The sequence below is a fragment of the Electrophorus electricus genome, chromosome 21 (genome assembly GCF_013358815.1).
Source record: "Electrophorus electricus isolate fEleEle1 chromosome 21, fEleEle1.pri, whole genome shotgun sequence".
NCBI classification, from domain to species: Eukaryota; Metazoa; Chordata; class Actinopteri; order Gymnotiformes; family Gymnotidae; genus Electrophorus; species Electrophorus electricus.
This window is the reverse complement of record NC_049555.1, coordinates 14,228,836-14,248,835: the sequence shown is the minus strand read 5'-3', so window position 1 is coordinate 14,248,835 and position 20,000 is coordinate 14,228,836. Positions and strand designations below refer to the sequence as shown.

Sequence of the window (20,000 nt, the reverse complement as noted above, 5' to 3'; positions counted from 1 at the left end):
ATGAATGACACGACACAGAGCCAATCTCAAATGTTTGTAAGCACTACTTTATCTGTCACACAAAGACAAATCTGAAGATGCAGAAGCTGAGAAAGTCCTTACTCACACCGCGGAGTTGGAAGGCTTTTTATTACCGTTCCCACAGAAACACTGTAACCCTAACCTCTGTTCCCACTGCCACTGTGGCAGTGTGCAGTTTTACGTGGTATGCAATATGGCCTACGCAGAACGGGTTATGAGGCATGCAGTGCACAGTATGAGACGTGCGGTCTGAGGTGTGCGGTATGTTTTATGAGTGTGCGGTCTGAGGTGTGCAGTATGGGTTATGAGGTGTGTGGTGGGCGGTATAAGGTGTGTGGTGGGCGGTATGGGTTATTAGGAGTGTGGTATGAGGTGTGCAGTATGGGTTATAAGATGTGCAGTATAATGTGTGTCGTATGAGTTGTTCAGTATGAGGTGTGTGGTATGGGTTATGAGTGTGCGGTCTGAGGTGTGCGGTATGGGATATAAGGTGTGTGGTATGAGTTGTGCAGTATGAGGTGTGTGGTATGGGGTGTGCGGTCTGACGTGTGTGGTATGGGTTATGAGTGTGCGGTCTGGGTTATAATCTGTGTGGTCTTGGGTGTGCAGTATGGGGTGTGCGGAATGGGGTGTGCGGTCTGAGGTGTGGTATGGGTTATGAGTGTGCAGTCTGAGGTGTGCGGTATGGACTATAAGGAGTATGGTATGAGGTGTGCAGTATGAGGTGTGGGTTATGAGTGTGCGGTCTGGGTTATAATCTGTGCAGTATGGGGTGTGCGGTCTGGGTTATAATCTGTGCAGTATGGGGTGTGCGGTCTGCATTATATGGGGTGTTCTCATACCCGAGCAGGTTCAGGTACAGGCCTACATGTGCTACATGTGCTAAAGGGTTTGTGACGTTGTACTGGTGGTGTTGCATTAAATATACACCAAAGTGGTGAGAGCAGCACTTCACAACTTACTGTTGATAATTATTATTAAACATCGAGTGATATTCTGGGTATTGTTATTCAGCCTTTTCAACAAGGAATTTATATACAAAGTCTCAAAACATATTCTATCAGGCCTCTGTGGAAAAAAAAGGAATCTTGACCATCTATTTTCAGCAACTATAGACCAATTTAAAAATATTCACCTCCAGCCAGTCTGTTTCCCTGACTCATCATAGCACACAAACATCACTTCTTGAAGTATTTTATCATAGAGTGACTCAAGATGCAGATAGCCTATTAATAATGGTTTTATTATAGTTTAGTTTATTCTACTGCTGGTTTCGATAGTTATCCACAAGATGCTACTTAATTAATTACATATCTAGACTGGCCTTGCTGGTTTTAAACTGGTTCCAGTCCCACCTGAGCATCCATTAATCAATAATAATCAAATAATCAATAAATAATCAAATAATCAATAAATGCATCATGTCCAAGAACATTCAGTATCACTATGACAACGATACACTACTGAATACAGCCATAGTCACTGAACCTCAAAATATCTGTTAGTTCTATGTTTGATTATCTAAATGATATCAAATTCTGAACATGTCCAATGTTTGGCAGCTAAACTAAACTAAGATGATACTGAATTCATTGTTCGCGTGAATGAAAAACAGACCAATATGGTGGATATAGGATTAAACTGTGTCTGTGAAGGCCAAAAAAAACACTGTGAAAAAACCTTGGTGTTGCATGACAAGTGAAGTTAGCTTTATAACTTAATACTGTAGGTTCCGAATAGTAATCTGACAAATATATCCAATATTTTTGATATCCTTACCTGACGGTGGAAAACTCGTGTGTCAGTATGTATGAACTCCTGTACTGTGTATTTTTCTACGTTAGAGCTCCGTCTCTTACTTGCTGAGAGTCTGTGACTTTTGTTTGACCTTTCCCAACTGATTTTAAGATTGTTTTAATGACCTACAGATGGTGTCCTTGTCTCACCCCACTGTGCCTCAGTGAACTGATCTTAAACTTGTTCCCATAAGACCTCTGAGATCTACCAACAGAACTCATTAGCGGCCAGAGTGTTCGCCACGACCTACAGCGAGGGTAAGGACGTGATTATCCCTATTAACAATCTGGCACTCAACCCGTCCAAAACCAAAGAACTGATCACCAGCTTCTGAAATCAGAAGAAGGAACAAACCTCCCTGGTCTGTCTTTCTTAAGGACACTAAAAAATGTCCACTTGTCCAAGCGGCTTCTGGTGACCTGTCTCTGCTCTGGAGAAACACGCTCATCTGTGGCACCTCGGTATCAGAGACCTGAACGCTTCTACCCCAGTGGCGTCAGAGACCTGAACGCTTCTACCCCAGTGGCGTCAGAGACCTGAACGCTTCTACCCCAGTGGCGTCAGAGACCTGAACGCTTCTACCCCAGTGGCGTCAGAGACCTGAACGCTTCTACCCCAGTGGCGTCAGAGACCTGAACGCTTCTACCCCAGTGGCGTCAGAGACCTGAACGCTTCTACCCCAGTGGCGTCAGAGACCTGAACGCTTCTACCCCAGTGGCGTCAGAGACCTGAACTCTTCTACCCCAGTGGCGTCAGAGAACTGAACGCTTCTACCCCAATGGCATCAGAGACCTGAACGCTTCTACCCAAGTGGCGTCAGAGAACTAAATGCTTCTACCCCAGTGGCTTCAGAGACCTGAACGCTTCTACCCCAGTGGCGTCAGAGACCTGAACGCTTCTACCCCAGTGGCGTCAGAGACCTGAACTCTTCTACCCCAGTGGCGTCAGAGACCTGAACGCTTCTACCCAAGTGGCGTCAGAGAACTAAATGCTTCTACCCCAGTGGCTTCAGAGAATTGAACTCTTCTACCCCAGCAGTATTTATGTTTGCTGCATTTAGCAGACACTCTTATGCAGAGTGACTTACAAGAGAGCTTTGTCATTTACTTATAGAATACATTCTAGTACAGTACAGTAGGTTAGAGTCCAGGTAGAGTCCAGTAGGTTAGGTTAGATACCAATGAACAAGAATACCTATGAAATACAGGAGTCAGTGCTGATAGTAGAAAGAATTACCAAATGAGCATAAGTGTAATGCCATACAGTAAGTGTTAAGAGGGTTTAATCAAATCAACATTACACCTGCACCGTGCTCCCAGAGAGGGAGAGTACGGCAGGTTTAAACCAGCACCACGGACAGCGACAGGAGGAGTACGACAGGTTTAAACCAGCACCACGGACAGCGACGGGAGGTAAGTACGGCAGGCTTAAACCCAACACCACGGACAGCGACAGGGGTGAGTACAGCAGCTTGTCTCCATCAAACACACATAATTACGGTCACATAACTTTTTAAGACCAACATGGAGTCCTACAATTTTCCGCTTGCATTCCCAACAGTACATGTACCGAGACGTCAGATGTTCACACATGCATTTTCTCTCGCTAAACACACACGCACATACACAAACGCTCTCTCTCACACACGTACACAAACACTCACTCTCTTGCGTACACACACACACACACACACACACACACACACACACACACACACACAGACACACAAACACACACAAATATGGGCATACACACAGACGCATATCTTTACTGGATAAAAGCATAATTCGATTAAAGATCAAATCTAACATTTGAGTCTCACCAAAAGTCTAACAATGCGCCTTTTGTTCTGACTTCATCATGGACATTTTCTCAAAGACATTATACGTGGAAAAGGCTTCTGCATTCCAGGAGACAAAAGCCCCTCCACCACAAGACAAACTGTCTGATCAAGGCCTAGATGATATGAAGAAAATGTGCGGTAACATTGTTCAACACGACAATGACTTGTGATAAATGAACAAATGTTTAAATGTGCGTGTTGGTTATACAGTACAGTTCCTGTGTCTCTCTGCTCCAACACTCCTAACACGACTAGCCTGATCAGAATCAGACTAATCAGGGTCTGATCACAACCTGCCTCAACTGTACAGCAGCTTTGCTATAAACGTAACGCTGGAAATCGACGTCGAGACAGTCGTGCAGAACAAAGGATCGAATGGACAGTGAGGAAGAATGAAAAAATAAGAAAATGAGAGGGAGGGGGGAGAGAGAGAGAGGGAGGGAGAGAGGGAGAAGGAAAGAGGGAGAGAGAGATAGAGAGAGAGAAAGGGGGGGAGAGGGAGAGAGAGAGGGAGGGGAGAAAGAGAGTGAGAGAGGGAGAGAGGGGGAGAGAGAGAGTGAGAGAGGGAGAGAGAGGGGGAGAGAGAGAGTGAGAGAGGGAGAGAGAGGGGGAGAGAGTGAGAAAGACAGAGAGAGAAAGAGGGGGAGAGAGGGAGAGAGAGAAAGAGGGGGAGAGAGGGAGAGAGAGAGAGGGAGAGAGAGAGAGGGAGAGAGAGGGTGAGAGGGAGGGAGAAGAACAGAGAGAGGAAGAAAAAGAGAGGAAGAGAGAGAGAGAGAAAGAGGGAGAGAGAGAGCGAGGGAGGGAGAGAGGGAGAGGGAGAGAGAAAGTACGTGTGTGTGTGTGTGTGTGTGTGTGTGAGAGAGAGAGAGAGAGAAGCAGGTCCCCTATGCAATGGCATAAGCCAGCACAATCACCTTTAAGAGATTGAATCAGGTGAGGATTCTGGGGAGGTGGGAGTGTTTGTGTGGAGAGGTGTGCTGTGTATTCAATACACATCCGTCCTCTCCGGATACACACCCGTCCTCTCTGGGTAGACTGCAGATATATTAGGTTTAGCTTGCAATCCTTATGACATAAGACGACTGTGAGGGGAAAAAAAAAACCTTTTATATTTAGCAGAGGCAGGTGAAGGGCCAGAGAGGCGATTTCTTGTGAACAGGGATACGTATGTGATATAATTCCCACAGAGAAGCACGGTGTATATGCAGCAGAGATGAAATGACTGATTACTGGAGAGTACAGCCAAGCCCCAGACCACCACATATGTTAGAGCAAAAGAGAAGAGGGACACCTGCTCGTGTGTGTGTGTGAGTGTGTGTGTGAGTGAGAGTGAGTGAGTGAGTGTGCGTGTGTGAGAGTGAGTGTGTGTGCGTGTGTGAGAGTGAGTGTGTGTGCGTGTGTGAGAGTGAGTGTGCGTGCGTGTGTGTGTGCGCGTGTGTGTGTGTGCGCGCGCGTGTGTGTGTGTGTGAATGTCCTAGGGTTCACTGTAAACTGAGAGACATGATTAAGACATAGTGAGTGTGTCTCTCACACACAGCCACTTCCACTTTACATTAGACATGGAAAGGAACTGCGTCCTTCCTCGTTAGCGGAGGACAGTAACTACCAGTGTCTGTCTTCCAGTAGCTCAGGTTGCTATAATCACCATATAAAACACACACAGTTTCATAGTATACGGGAGAGAACAGAGAAAATATCAGAGACTAGACTTTGTACCAACCTGTACCTGAATGAACACAGACAAACACACACATAGACACCTAACTCTAATTGAGCTCTGAGTAACTCTAACTGAGCTCTGAGTAAATTATATTGTCTTTGGACTGAAGCTAAATTATAGTAGTTTCACTGATAGTATTATTGATCTCTCTCAGGTGTTCAGTGTCTGTGAAATTTAATCAACTTCATTACAATAGCAGAACACACACAAAACTTAATCTGGAAAAAATAATGCAATTCTTTGTTAACTAATTCCTAGAAGAATGACAATGATTCTATTAACACCTGATTAACCTGCAGTGGATTCATTTGTGTGTGGAGGTTCAGTCTGAACATAAACCCAGAAATGACATGTGACTGGTGAATGTTTGTAATGTTCTGAAAACATGGTTAACCATCACACTACCTTCATTCATACCATAAGATCCACTTTGCAAGTGAGATTAGGGACTGTCATTACGGTGTCATTACAGTGTCATTAGAGTGTCATTACAGTGTTATTGTGTCATTAGGGACTGTCATTAGGGTGTCATTACCGTATCATTAGGGTCTCGTTACAATGTCATTACGGTGTCGTTACGGACTGTCGTTAGGGTGTGATTAGGGCATCATTGGGGTGTCATTACAGTGTCATTAGGGATTGTTATTAGTGTGTCATTAAGGACTGTCATTACAGTGTCATTAGGGACTGTCGTTACAGTGTTATTAGGGTGTCATTACAGTGTCATTATGGTTTCATTAGGGACTGTCATTACAGTGTTATTAGGGTGTCATTACAGTGTCGTTATGGTTTCATTAGGGACTGTCGTTACAGTGTTATTAGGGTGTCATTACAGTGTTATTAGGGTGTCATTAGGGACTGTCATTACAGTGTCACTAGAGTGTCATTACAGTGTTATTAGGGTGTCATTACGGTGTCACTAGGGACTAATCAGGGTTTCTTTCAGAAGACTCAGTAAGAGCACACCACACATGCACAATCAATAGATCTCACATATTGCATGTGTTTATACAGATGTTCATATCACTCACATCCCCTGCTTACCCTCTCAAACACACAATTTCACACACACACACACACACACACACACACACACACAGGGACGACCCACAGAGAGATGACCCCTCACCCTGCAACCACTAGGGAGAGCCCTCTCCTCTGGGCTTCAGCCTTGTCAATTAACCAATCAGCTGCCTGTATCTAATGCTTTCTCTCCTCTTCCTCTCTGTTGCAAGCCTCTCTATTCTCTACCATGTCTCACATCCCTCCCTCTCTCTCTCTCTCTCTCTCTCTCTCTCTCTCGCTTGCTCTAGCAGAAGGCCCAGCTGTTGTTCAACTAGAGAAACACTCTTTATTGCCAGTGGCTGTTAGTTTCATATCCACAAGCCATTGGGCTCTGTTCCATAACCAGGACTGCATCTGTGGAGCCTGTGTGTTTCCTCAGTCTGGCAGGCCTCACTCAGCGCACAGACGTGTGTGTGTGTGTGTGTGTGTGTGTGTAGAACTGTGTGCAGGAGTGACAGTTTCTGCTGTATACTTTACATGGCCTGCCTTAGAGAGTTCCCTTAGTCAGTGCAACAGCTGAGATGCCTCACAGATCTCAACACACAGCAGATCTCCAGGCAGAAACACGGCATCTATAGCACAGTGTGTGGGTGTGCAAGTGTGTACAGGTGTGTGTAAGTGTGTGCTGAAGGCAGAAACATGGCATCTACAGCACTGTGTGTGTGGGTGGTGCCCCAGGCCTGGTGCGAGGGGCAGATCTCTCTCACCTGGTTAGAGTATCTCATACTGACATTCCTCTGGTCCTCTGGAGCCACATAGCGGTGGACAGGGTCGAGATCTTTTGGACTGATCAGACCATCCACTGAAGAGCACAGAAGAAAATAAGCAAAGAGCCACACCCCCTGTCATACACACACACACACAAACACACACACTCCCTGTCATACACACACACACACACCCTGTCATACACACACACACACACACACCCTGTCATACACACACACACACACACACACACCCTGTCATACACACACACACACACACACACACACACACACCCTGTCATACACACACACCCTGTCATACACACACACACACACACCCTGTCATACACACACACACACACACACACACACACCCTGTCATACACACACACACACACACACACACCCTGTCATACACACACACACACACACACACACACACCCTGTCATACACACACACACACACACACACACACCCTGTCATACACACACACACACACACACCCTGTCATACACACACACACACACACACACACACCCTGTCATACACACACACACACACACACACCCTGTCATACACACACACACACACACACACACACCCTGTCATACACACACACACACACACACACACACCCTGTCATACACACACACACACACACACACACACACCCTGTCATACACACACACACACACACACACACACCCTGTCATACACACACACACACACCCTGTCATACACACACACACACACCCTGTCATACACACACACACACACACACACACCCTGTCATACACACACACACACACACACACCCTGTCATACACACACACACACACACACCCTGTCATACACACACACACACACACACACACACCCTGTCATACACACACACACACACACACACACACACACACACCCTGTCATACACACACACACACACACACACACACACACCCTGTCATACACACACACACACACACACACACACACACCCTGTCATACACACACACACACACACACACACACACCCTGTCATACACACACACACACACCCTGTCATACACACACACACACACACACCCTGTCATACACACACACACACACACACACACCCTGTCATACACACACACACACACACACACCCTGTCATACACACACACACACACACACCCTGTCATACACACACACACACACACACACCCTGTCATACACACACACACACACACACACCCTGTCATACACACACACACACACACACACACACACACACCCTGTCATACACACACACACACACACACACACACACCCTGTCATACACACACACACACACACACACACACCCTGTCATACACACACACACACCCTGTCATACACACACACACACACACACACACACACACACACACACACACACACACACACACCCTGTCACACACACACACACACACACACACCCTGTCACACACACACACACACACACACACACACACACACACACACACACACACACACACACCCTGTCACACACACACACACACACACACACACACACACACACACACACACACCCTGTCACACACACACACACACACACACCCCGTCATACACACACACACACACACACACACACACCCCGTCACACACACACACACACACACACCCTGTCACACACACACACACACACACACCCTGTCATACACACACACACCCTGTCATACACACACACACACACACCGTCATACACACACACACACACACACCCCCCCTGTCACACACACACACACACCCCCTGTCACACACACACACACCCTCTGTCACACACACACACACCCTGTCTCACACACACACACACACACCCTGTCTCACACACACACACACACACACACCCTGTCATAAACACACACACACACACCCTGTCATACATACACACACACACACACAGCCCCTGTCATACACACACACATACACACACAAACACACCCTGTCATACACACATACACACACACACCCTGTCACACACACACCCTGTCATACACACACACACACACACACACACACACCCTGTCAAACACACACACACCCTGTCATACACACACACACACACACACACCCTGTCATACACACACACACACACCCTGTCATACACACACACACACACACACACACACACCCTGTCATAAACACACACACACCCTGTCATACATACACACACACAAACACAGCCCCTGTCATACACACACACACATACACACACACACACCCTGTCACACACACACACACACACACACACACACACACCCTGTCACACACACACACACACACACACACACACACCCTGTCATACACACATACACACACACACACACCCTGTCACACACACACACACACACACCCTGTCTCACACACACACACACACCCTGTCATACACACACACACACCCTGTCATACACACACACACACACACACACACACACACACACACACACACACCCTGTCATACACACATACACACACATCCTGTCATACACACATACACACACATCCTGTCATACACACATACACACACATCCTGTCATACACACATACACACACATCCTGTCAATACACACACACACACCCTGTCATACACACCCTGTCATACACACACACACACCCTGTCATACACACACACACACACACACCCCGTCACACACACACACACACACCCTGTCACACACACACACACCCTGTCTCACACACACCCTGTCATACACACACACACACACACACACACACACACACCCTGTCATACACACACACACACACACACCCTGTCATAAACACACACACACACCCTGTCATACATACACACACACATACACACACACACACACCCTGTCACACACACACACACACACCCTGTCACACACACACACACACACACACCCTGTCACACACACACACACACACACCCTGTCATACACATACACACACCCTGTCACACACACACACACACACCCTGTCATACACACACACACACACCCTGTCATACACACACACACACCCTGTCACACACACACACACACACACACACACAAACACACAGTCATACACACACACACACACACACACCCTGTCATACACACACACACACACACACACACACACACACACACACACACACACACACACACACCCTGTCACACACACACACACACACCCCGTCATACACACACACACACACACACACACACACACACACCCTGTCACACACACACACCCCGTCACACACACACACACACACACACACCCTGTCACACACACACACACACACACACCCTGTCATACACACACACACCCTGTCATACACACACACACACACACCGTCATACACACACACACACACACACACACCCCCTGTCACACACACACACACCCCCTGTCACACACACACACACCCTGTCTCACACACACACACACACCCTGTCTCACACACACACACACACACCCTGTCATAAACACACACACACACACCCTGTCATACATACACACACACACACACACAGCCCCTGTCATACACACACACACATACACACACAAACACACCCTGTCATACACACATACACACACACACCCTGTCACACACACACCCTGTCATACACACACACACACACACACACACACACACACCCTGTCATAAACACACACACACACCCTGTCATACATACACACACACAAACACAGCCCCTGTCATACACACACACACACACACACACACACACCCTGTCACACACACACACACACACCCTGTCACACACACACACACACACACCCTGTCACACACACACACACACCCTGTCATACACACACACACCCTGTCATACACACACACACACACACCGTCATACACACACACACACACACACACACACCCTGTCACACACACACACACCCCCTGTCACACACACACACACCCCCTGTCTCACACACACACACACACCCTGTCTCACACACACACACACACCCTGTCTCACACACACACACACACACACACACACCCTGTCATACATACACACACACACACACACAGCCCCTGTCATACACACACACACATACACACACAAACACACCCTGTCATACACACATACACACACACACCCTGTCACACACACACCCTGTCATACACACACACACACACACACACACACCCTGTCATAAACACACACACACACCCTGTCATACATACACACACACAAACACAGCCCCTGTCATACACACACACACACACACACACACACACACACACACCCTGTCACACACACACACACACACCCTGTCACACACACACACACACACACCCTGTCACACACACACACACCCTGTCATACACACATACACACACCCTGTCACACACACACACACACACCCTGTCACACACACACACACACACACACACACACACACAGTCATACACACACACACACACACACCCTGTCATACACACACACACACACACACACACACACACACACACACCCTGTCACACACACACACACACACCCCGTCATACACACACACACACACACACACACACCCTGTCACACACACACACCCCATCACACACACACACACACACACACCCTGTCACACACACACACACACACACACCCTGTCATACACACACACACCCTGTCATACACACACACACACACACACACCGTCATACACACACACACACACACACACACCCCCTGTCACACACACACACACACCCTGTCACACACACACACCCTGTCACACACACACACACACCCTGTCTCACACACACACACACACCCTGTCTCACACACACACACACACCCTGTCATAAACACACACACACACACCCTGTCATACATACACACACACACACACAGCCCCTGTCATACACACACACACATACACACACAAACACACCCTGTCATACACACATACACACACACACCCTGTCACACACACACCCTGTCATACACACACACACACACACACACACACACACCCTGTCAAACACACACACACCCTGTCATACACACACACACACACACACACACCCTGTCATACACACACACACACACACACCCTGTCATACACACACACACACACACACACACACCCTGTCATAAACACACACACACACCCTGTCATACATACACACACACAAACACAGCCCCTGTCATACACACACACACATACACACACACACACACCCTGTCACACACACACACACACACACACACACACACCCTGTCATACACACATACACACACACACACACCCTGTCACACACACACACACACACACACCCTGTCTCACACACACACACACACACACCCTGTCATACACACACACACACCCTGTCATACACACACACACACCCTGTCATACACACACACACATACACACACCCTGTCATACACACATACACACACATCCTGTCATACACACATACACACACATCCTGTCATACACACATACACACACATCCTGTCATACACACATACACACACATCCTGTCAATACACACATACACACCCTGTCATACACACCCTGTCATACACACACACACACACCCTGTCATACACACACACACACACACACCCCGTCACACACACACACACACACACACACCCTGTCACACACACACACACCCTGTCTCACACACACCCTGTCATAAACACACACACACACCCTGTCATACATACACACACACAAACACAGCCCCTGTCATACACACACACACACACATACACACACACACACACACCCTGTCACACACACACACACACACACCCTGTCACACACACACACACACACACCCTGTCATACACACACACACACACCCTGTCACACACACACACACATACACCCTGTCACACACACACACACACACACCCTGTCACACACACACACACACCCTGTCATACACACACACACACCCTGTCATACACACACACACATACACACACACACACACACACCCTGTCAAACACACACACACCCTGTCATACACACACACACACACACACACACACACACCCTGTCATACACACACACATACACCCTGTCATACACACATACACACACATCCTGTCATACACACATACACACACATCCTGTCATACACACACACACACACACCCTGTCATACACACACACACACACACCCTGTCATACACACACACACACACCCTGTCACACACACACACACACACACACACACACACACCCTGTCATAAACACACGCACACACACACCCTGTCATACACACATACACACACACACACACACCCTGTCATACACACACACACACACACCGTCACACACACACACACCCTGTCAAACACACACACACCCTGTCATACACACCCTGTCATACACACACACACACACACACACACACACACCCTGTCATACGCACACACATACACACCCTGTCATACACACATACACACACACCCTGTCATACACACACACATACACACCCTGTCATACACACATACACACACACCCTGTCATACACACATACACACACATCCTGTCATACACACACACACACACCCTGTCCTACACACCCTGTCATACACACACACAGACCCTGTCATACACACACACACATACACACACACACACCCTGTCACACACACCGTCACACACACACACACACCCTGTCATACACACACACACATACAGACAGACACACACACCCTGTCAAACACACACACACCCTGTCATACACACCCTCTCATACACACACACACACACACCCTGTCACACACACACACACAGACCCTGTCATACACACACACACAGACCCTGTCATACACACACACACAGACCCTGTCATACACACACACACACACACCCACACCCTGTCATACACACACACACACACACACACAAACACCCTGTCACACACACACACACACACACACACACACCCTGTCACACACACACACACACACACACACACACACACCCTGTCACACACACACACACACACACACACACACACTCACACACACACACACACACACCCTGTCATATACACACACAAACACACACACACACAAACACACACAGACACTCCTTCACCACTAGTCCCAGTCCAACTAATGCACCACAAACTGAAAAAAAATCACATCAAATCACCACCGTGTGACTTATCAGCCCACATGCTGTTTAAGCACAGCCAGACAGGGGAGTTAAACTGTTTGGGTGAAATTGTATAGCTGATGAAACGTCGAGCCTCTGCGCTGGACTAGATGACCCACTCCTGCCCACGGCGTCTCTCTCCTGCTGTCTCACAACGCCCCCATTAGCATAACCGAGCAGTTCATCTGGATTAAGCACCCCCTCTCCTCCTCTCAAAGGAGCTCTGCTGAACCCTCTGAAATTCCCTGAGATGAACAGTGGGAGAATGTGTGAACAGGATCATAATCTGCACATGAACAACCCAACAGTTCCAGCGTGCGCACACACGTTTCCTGTTTGAGAGCGTGTCTGCTGCGTGACCAGGCTCTGACCCCGGGGTAGTTGCACAGATGCCAGTATATGGGGGGCGGGTACTGACCCAGAAGCTTGGCAATGTTGTACAGGGCCTGCCCCCACAGGAAAAGCATCCCATCACGGCCACTGTTGCTAGGGAAACGCTTCTGGCTCCCAGGGTTCCTCTGTTCCCCTTCCGCAAAGTCGGCCGGAACATAGTAGTACTTGGGAATGACGGCATGGCCTGCACAAGCACAGACAGCGAGTGCAGACGAGGGTGATGTGGAGCAAAACAAGAACCTCGATACTTACATTCATGACATTTTGTAGTTTGCTAATAAACTGGGCACAATGCACAACAATAGGGCCACCTTTAACGTGTAAAATAATGTTTATAATTCATTTAGATCTAATTAAGAAGGAACAGCAGTACAAAAACAACTGATTAAAAATATGTAAATAAATAAATAAATAACGGGAACAATAGACTTAATACCCTATAACTCTATAACTGTTTTAATAAAGATGCACAATAAGATTCTGTAAGATTCTCTTAGAAAAGCTAAGAACAATTTTTACATTTTCTAAATGATGTTGAATTCAATATTATGTGATTTCACAAACACACAGATAAGGGGAATGTGGTTAATTATATTATATTAATACCAGTTCAGATTACATCCTACATTTATGCATTTTAATTTCAGGTAAAATGAAACCTCTTAAAGGAAAACACAGGGACCCAGTCAGACTGCACACAGAACTACGAACTGGACATACACACACCTCCACATACCTGCACGCACCTGAACTACAACAGAGCAATGGCTGAAATCCCTCGTGAACAGTAGGGGGTCTTAGTGCTACGCTCTTATGGACCCTGTGCAGCAGGTTAACTGTGTTTCTGATTAACTGTGCTGCAGGTTAACTGTGCTGCAGGTTAACTGTGCTGTAGATTACCTTGTGCTGGTTACCTGTACCGCAGGTTACCTGTGCCGGTTACCTGTGCTAGTTACCTGTGCTACAGGTCACCTGCGCTGCTCAAAGCTGCCCTCATCTGCAGACCTGTTCTCATATCTCTGCTGTAACTAGAGGCTTTCAGCAGTTACACGCTTAACACTCTTCCACTGGGCAAATTTGCATGACTAGATTCTATCCCTGCAAAAGTACCAATAACTTCTAAAGTCCATAACCATTAAAAATGTACAGTTTCTGTCATCTTTGGAAAAATCACCCTAACAAGGCAAATGAACGCATGTGTATGTGTGAGAATGTTCCACTTCTCAACACTTCTCAACAGCTCCCTACAGGTTGTTGGGGGTTGTCTGTGTTTGTTTGGAAGGTCTGTGAAGTGTGATCAACTGTGTGAAGTTAGTTTTGAGCATTTCCTTTCTCAGTACTGAACCACACTCTGACAGTGATTCAGAGGAGTAAAGAAATAAAATACAGAACACTCATACAGTGTAAATATTTAAATATGAGAAGATTAAGCTAATTCAAGGAGCATGTGTATGAATTAATGTGTGCACAGTACAACTGTGGGTGCACTTTCATGTGTGAGTGAGTGACACAGAGAGTCTGAGGCAGAGAGACAGAGACAGACAGATAGAGAGAGAGTCACCTTCAAAAGACTCGAAAATGACCGCTTGCAAAAGTTCTTGATACTCCTGGACCTGGGCTTGGTTTCCTCTAAACACCCCTAGAGAACAAAGACGGAAAAGTGAACCGACCTTTAACGTACAGAGCACTGTCAGTATAACTGTATCAACACAGTGTACAATTAAACCACTCTCATGGAGTGAGAGTAAAAGCACTCTGGCAGGGTGAGAGTTAAAGCACTCTGGTAGGGTGCGCTTGGCCTCACCGTCAATCATCATGTAGATGAAAAATATCGGAAACTCGCACTCGATGCCATCGAAGAGCTGCAAAAACAGAGCAAGAGGTCGAAGTCACCAACAAACACACACACACACACACACACACACACACACACACACACACACACACACACACACACACACACACAGTTACCAAAAGTGATTGCATATGGCCCCGCATTGCATATGGCCCCGATTTCGGTTCTCACATTATTATCAATAAAACATTAATAAAATAAAAATGAATGTAAAAAAACGTTTTTCTGCCTCTTAAACACAAAAAAAGGCATGTGACTGTTTTTTGTTTATTGTTGCATTTTATGTACTTGTTTATTTTTAAATCAAACATATATTTTCTATACTGCATGTCTGGAACAGTATGTGGTTCAGCAGGACACCGGAGGCCCACGTCATTGGATGTCTGGCTGTGTTTAAGCGGTCTGTCTGTACAGTCTGCTCAATGACAGCAAAGGCAACATTCCCTGACCCCAGATCAGCAAACGCAGACAGCAGGAACATCTCAGAGACCAGTGGAACAGACAATCCCAAAAGCCCACCTCACCCGTCTCTCTGAGAGGAGCCACGGACCACTCAGGATTGAGATTGTAATCAATGCAGATGGTGAGGGAATATCAGATTAAACGGCTGCAGTTCACCTGCCTGCGCCAGATGATTTCAGAAATCTTTTAAAAAGGAGGTAAAAACCACATCCAGATGACTGAGTGTGTGTGTGTGTGTGTGTGTGTGTGTGTGTGTGTGTGTGTGTGCTTGATGTTGGTATGTTTCATGTGGGCACCAGGGTGGTGCCAACCCACAATCACAGATGCCACTTTTAGCAACATGCGTCCACGCTGTAACTAAGATGAAAAGGTGCCAAACCTCTCGGCGAATCTAGTAAGAAGATTATCTGAGAATGTTCTAGTTATTCACATTGTGATGTATTTATAACCCGACGGAGTCATCCATGTTTACGTTCTAGCAGCTCTAAAGATCTCTCTCCTGAAGAGCTCAGGTTACCTCCACTGGCTGACGGCAAACAATGAAACCTTCTCCTTATCAACAAACAGCCTTCACAAACATTCAGCGTAGCAACAGGAGACAAGAGTGACAGATTAAGGGGTAATGAAATAAAGGGCGCGAATTAAACCGGTTTCACTTCGTTGCTGTGTCTCCCGGAAACCTCTGCAGGAGCCAATCAGGGTGAGGCAATCACGGGGAGCCAATTAAAAGCCCTGAGCTCCTCCTCTTTATGACATCAAAATTAACACACAATAACAGCACAGCCGAAAACCTCATTTGCCTGAAAGGACCAGCAAGTGACCTTGGCTTCAGACTGTAATTAGGACATTGGTCCTCACATCCGGCAGAGCCAGACACATACCTGGACTGACCGAGACATCCAGAGAGCATAGGCTACGCCAGCTCACAGAAACAAGTGATATTCGTCATAATTATCTCCTACAGATAAGGCTGGCACCTCCTATAATTAGCTCAGGACATTACGAAGGCAAATGACTACTTTTCCTGTATAATGGCAGCCATTAAATTATATGACCCTCTTCAAAGAACACAGACAAAAACCCATGACCCTGATTAAAGTGACTTCCTTCGCATTTATTCACCTTAAGTGCTATATATTGTACGGTGGGGATATAAAACATTTATTTGATCAAACAATTTCTTAATTGTTCTCACTAAACGTGTCTGGTTTAGCTGTCTGACTGGAAAATCAGCAAACTGGCAGTTTCTGATGAGTTGATAAGAGCAGATACGGTTGAAATGCTAACTGGTAGTTATAAAGAGAGCCAATGCATCGCAAATGTGCTAAATAAATGTTTATACCACTACGTACAGTGGTACCAGAATAACCTTTGATATGACAAAACACATGGTTAAGACGTGCCCATGTGTGACTTGATGTAACCTATACACAAAAAAGAAAGAAAAAAACCCATCCTATATAATTTGCCTGAGCAGTCAGAAAGCCTCCAAGTTTTCGCCCGGAGAGATCCAGCACAGCTCAAACCTGGCAACCCAACAAGGGCAGCAAAACGGCGTTAACATGGGTGAGGTGAGCAAAGCACTGGTGTCCACGCTGTCCCCCGAGTCACCTGCTCCACTTAAACCAATCACAGAGTGAGATTAAAATAATCCGCCAGTGAGTAAACCAATCACACGGCGAGATGAAACCAATCATTTAAAAAAAGAGTTTTCTCTACTCACTATACCTGCTGCTCAGATTAAACTGAACAAATAAAACTATGATCTCTAGCGTATATTCAGGAAAAAAAACAGCTCCGAGTTGAGTCAAGAAAATATTCTAAAATACATAAAAGTAACTACATTCAAATCAAACTAATCCATCATTTACAAAATATAGGGCTGCTACATATGACATTTAGCAGACAAATATTTCCTAGCAAATGCATTTACATATACGGCATTTACGTTTTCATCCAAAGCGACTTACAATTATGACTAAGTACAGCTTGAGTAATTGAGGGTTAAAGGTCTTGTTTAAGGGCCCAACAATGGCAACCTGGCAGAGGTGGAGCTTGAACCAGCAACCGTCTGATTACAAGTCAAGTACCTTAACCACCGAGCTACCACTGCCCTGTGGTTTATGTTCATATGGTTTATGTTCATATGTCATATGAAGACAGGCATTTTCCTGCCAAAGCAGTCTGTTGAGATGCCAGCCGCACAGCACTGTGGGAAGGCCCACTCGGCCTACCTGGACTCGAACACAGATCCTAGCCAGTCAGGTTCTACTCTCACGTGCCATCAACCAATGAGAACATAGTCAGGTTTACGCTCATGGGCCCCAAGCCAAGAAGAACACAGCCAGGTTTATTCTCGTGGTCCCTGTTACGAGTCCCTTGTCTGCTGCATAGCTTCACACGCTTCAGGTCAACAATGGCACGTCTATGGAGAAAGGTGTGACCTTCCTCTAAACCGTCAGACGCGTCTTTGCATTGTCTGAGGTTTGGGTGTGGAGGTTCTCAATGCTCTCTTTACTCCTTCATCTTCATCAATCTCTGGTATCTCGAGGTCCTAAGCCCTTCCGTCCTTCTCGTCCACTAGGTGGCGCTGACAGGCTCTTCTGGTTCTTACCGCGCCCTGTTAAGTATGAGCTCGTTAACACTGGGAGGTCAACTGCAGCCGCTTATGGACTGATTTGCTGTGTGTTAAGTAACCCGCCTCACATGGAACTAGCGCTCTGTCAGTTAGCGCTGTAGTTAATATCCTCCGAGCTCTGCCCAATCAGACGGGCTTTAACCACGGCCGGCACCTTCTCCCGCGTTATAAGGGAAAGAACCAAATTAATTAATCTCAGATGGATTATGAGGTGCACAGGAAAAATCCCATGTGTCATGCATTAGCATTAACGCTAATCTTCATTCTGAAAGGCTAATCTCTCTCTCTTAAAAGACAGCGATAAGACGAAGGCTTGAGTCGTGTC

The 20,000-nt window shown here is 46.7% G+C and overlaps 1 protein-coding gene across 2 annotated transcripts in view; it reads right to left on the bottom strand.

Moving 5' to 3' along the window:
- The window catches only part of phkb (phosphorylase kinase, beta), a 70,501-nt gene that overhangs the window by 19,698 nt on the left and 30,803 nt on the right, over positions 1–20,000 (bottom strand). For both annotated transcript variants that reach the window (XM_035520729.1, XM_035520728.1), the window contains exons 11-14: positions 16,525–16,582; positions 16,282–16,359; positions 14,746–14,904; positions 7,154–7,248 (exon numbers count right to left, since the gene is read on the bottom strand). In XM_035520729.1, the coding sequence (XP_035376622.1) occupies positions 7,154–7,248; positions 14,746–14,904; positions 16,282–16,359; positions 16,525–16,582 (390 nt within the window). The remainder of the gene's footprint in view (positions 1–7,153; positions 7,249–14,745; positions 14,905–16,281; positions 16,360–16,524; positions 16,583–20,000) is intronic.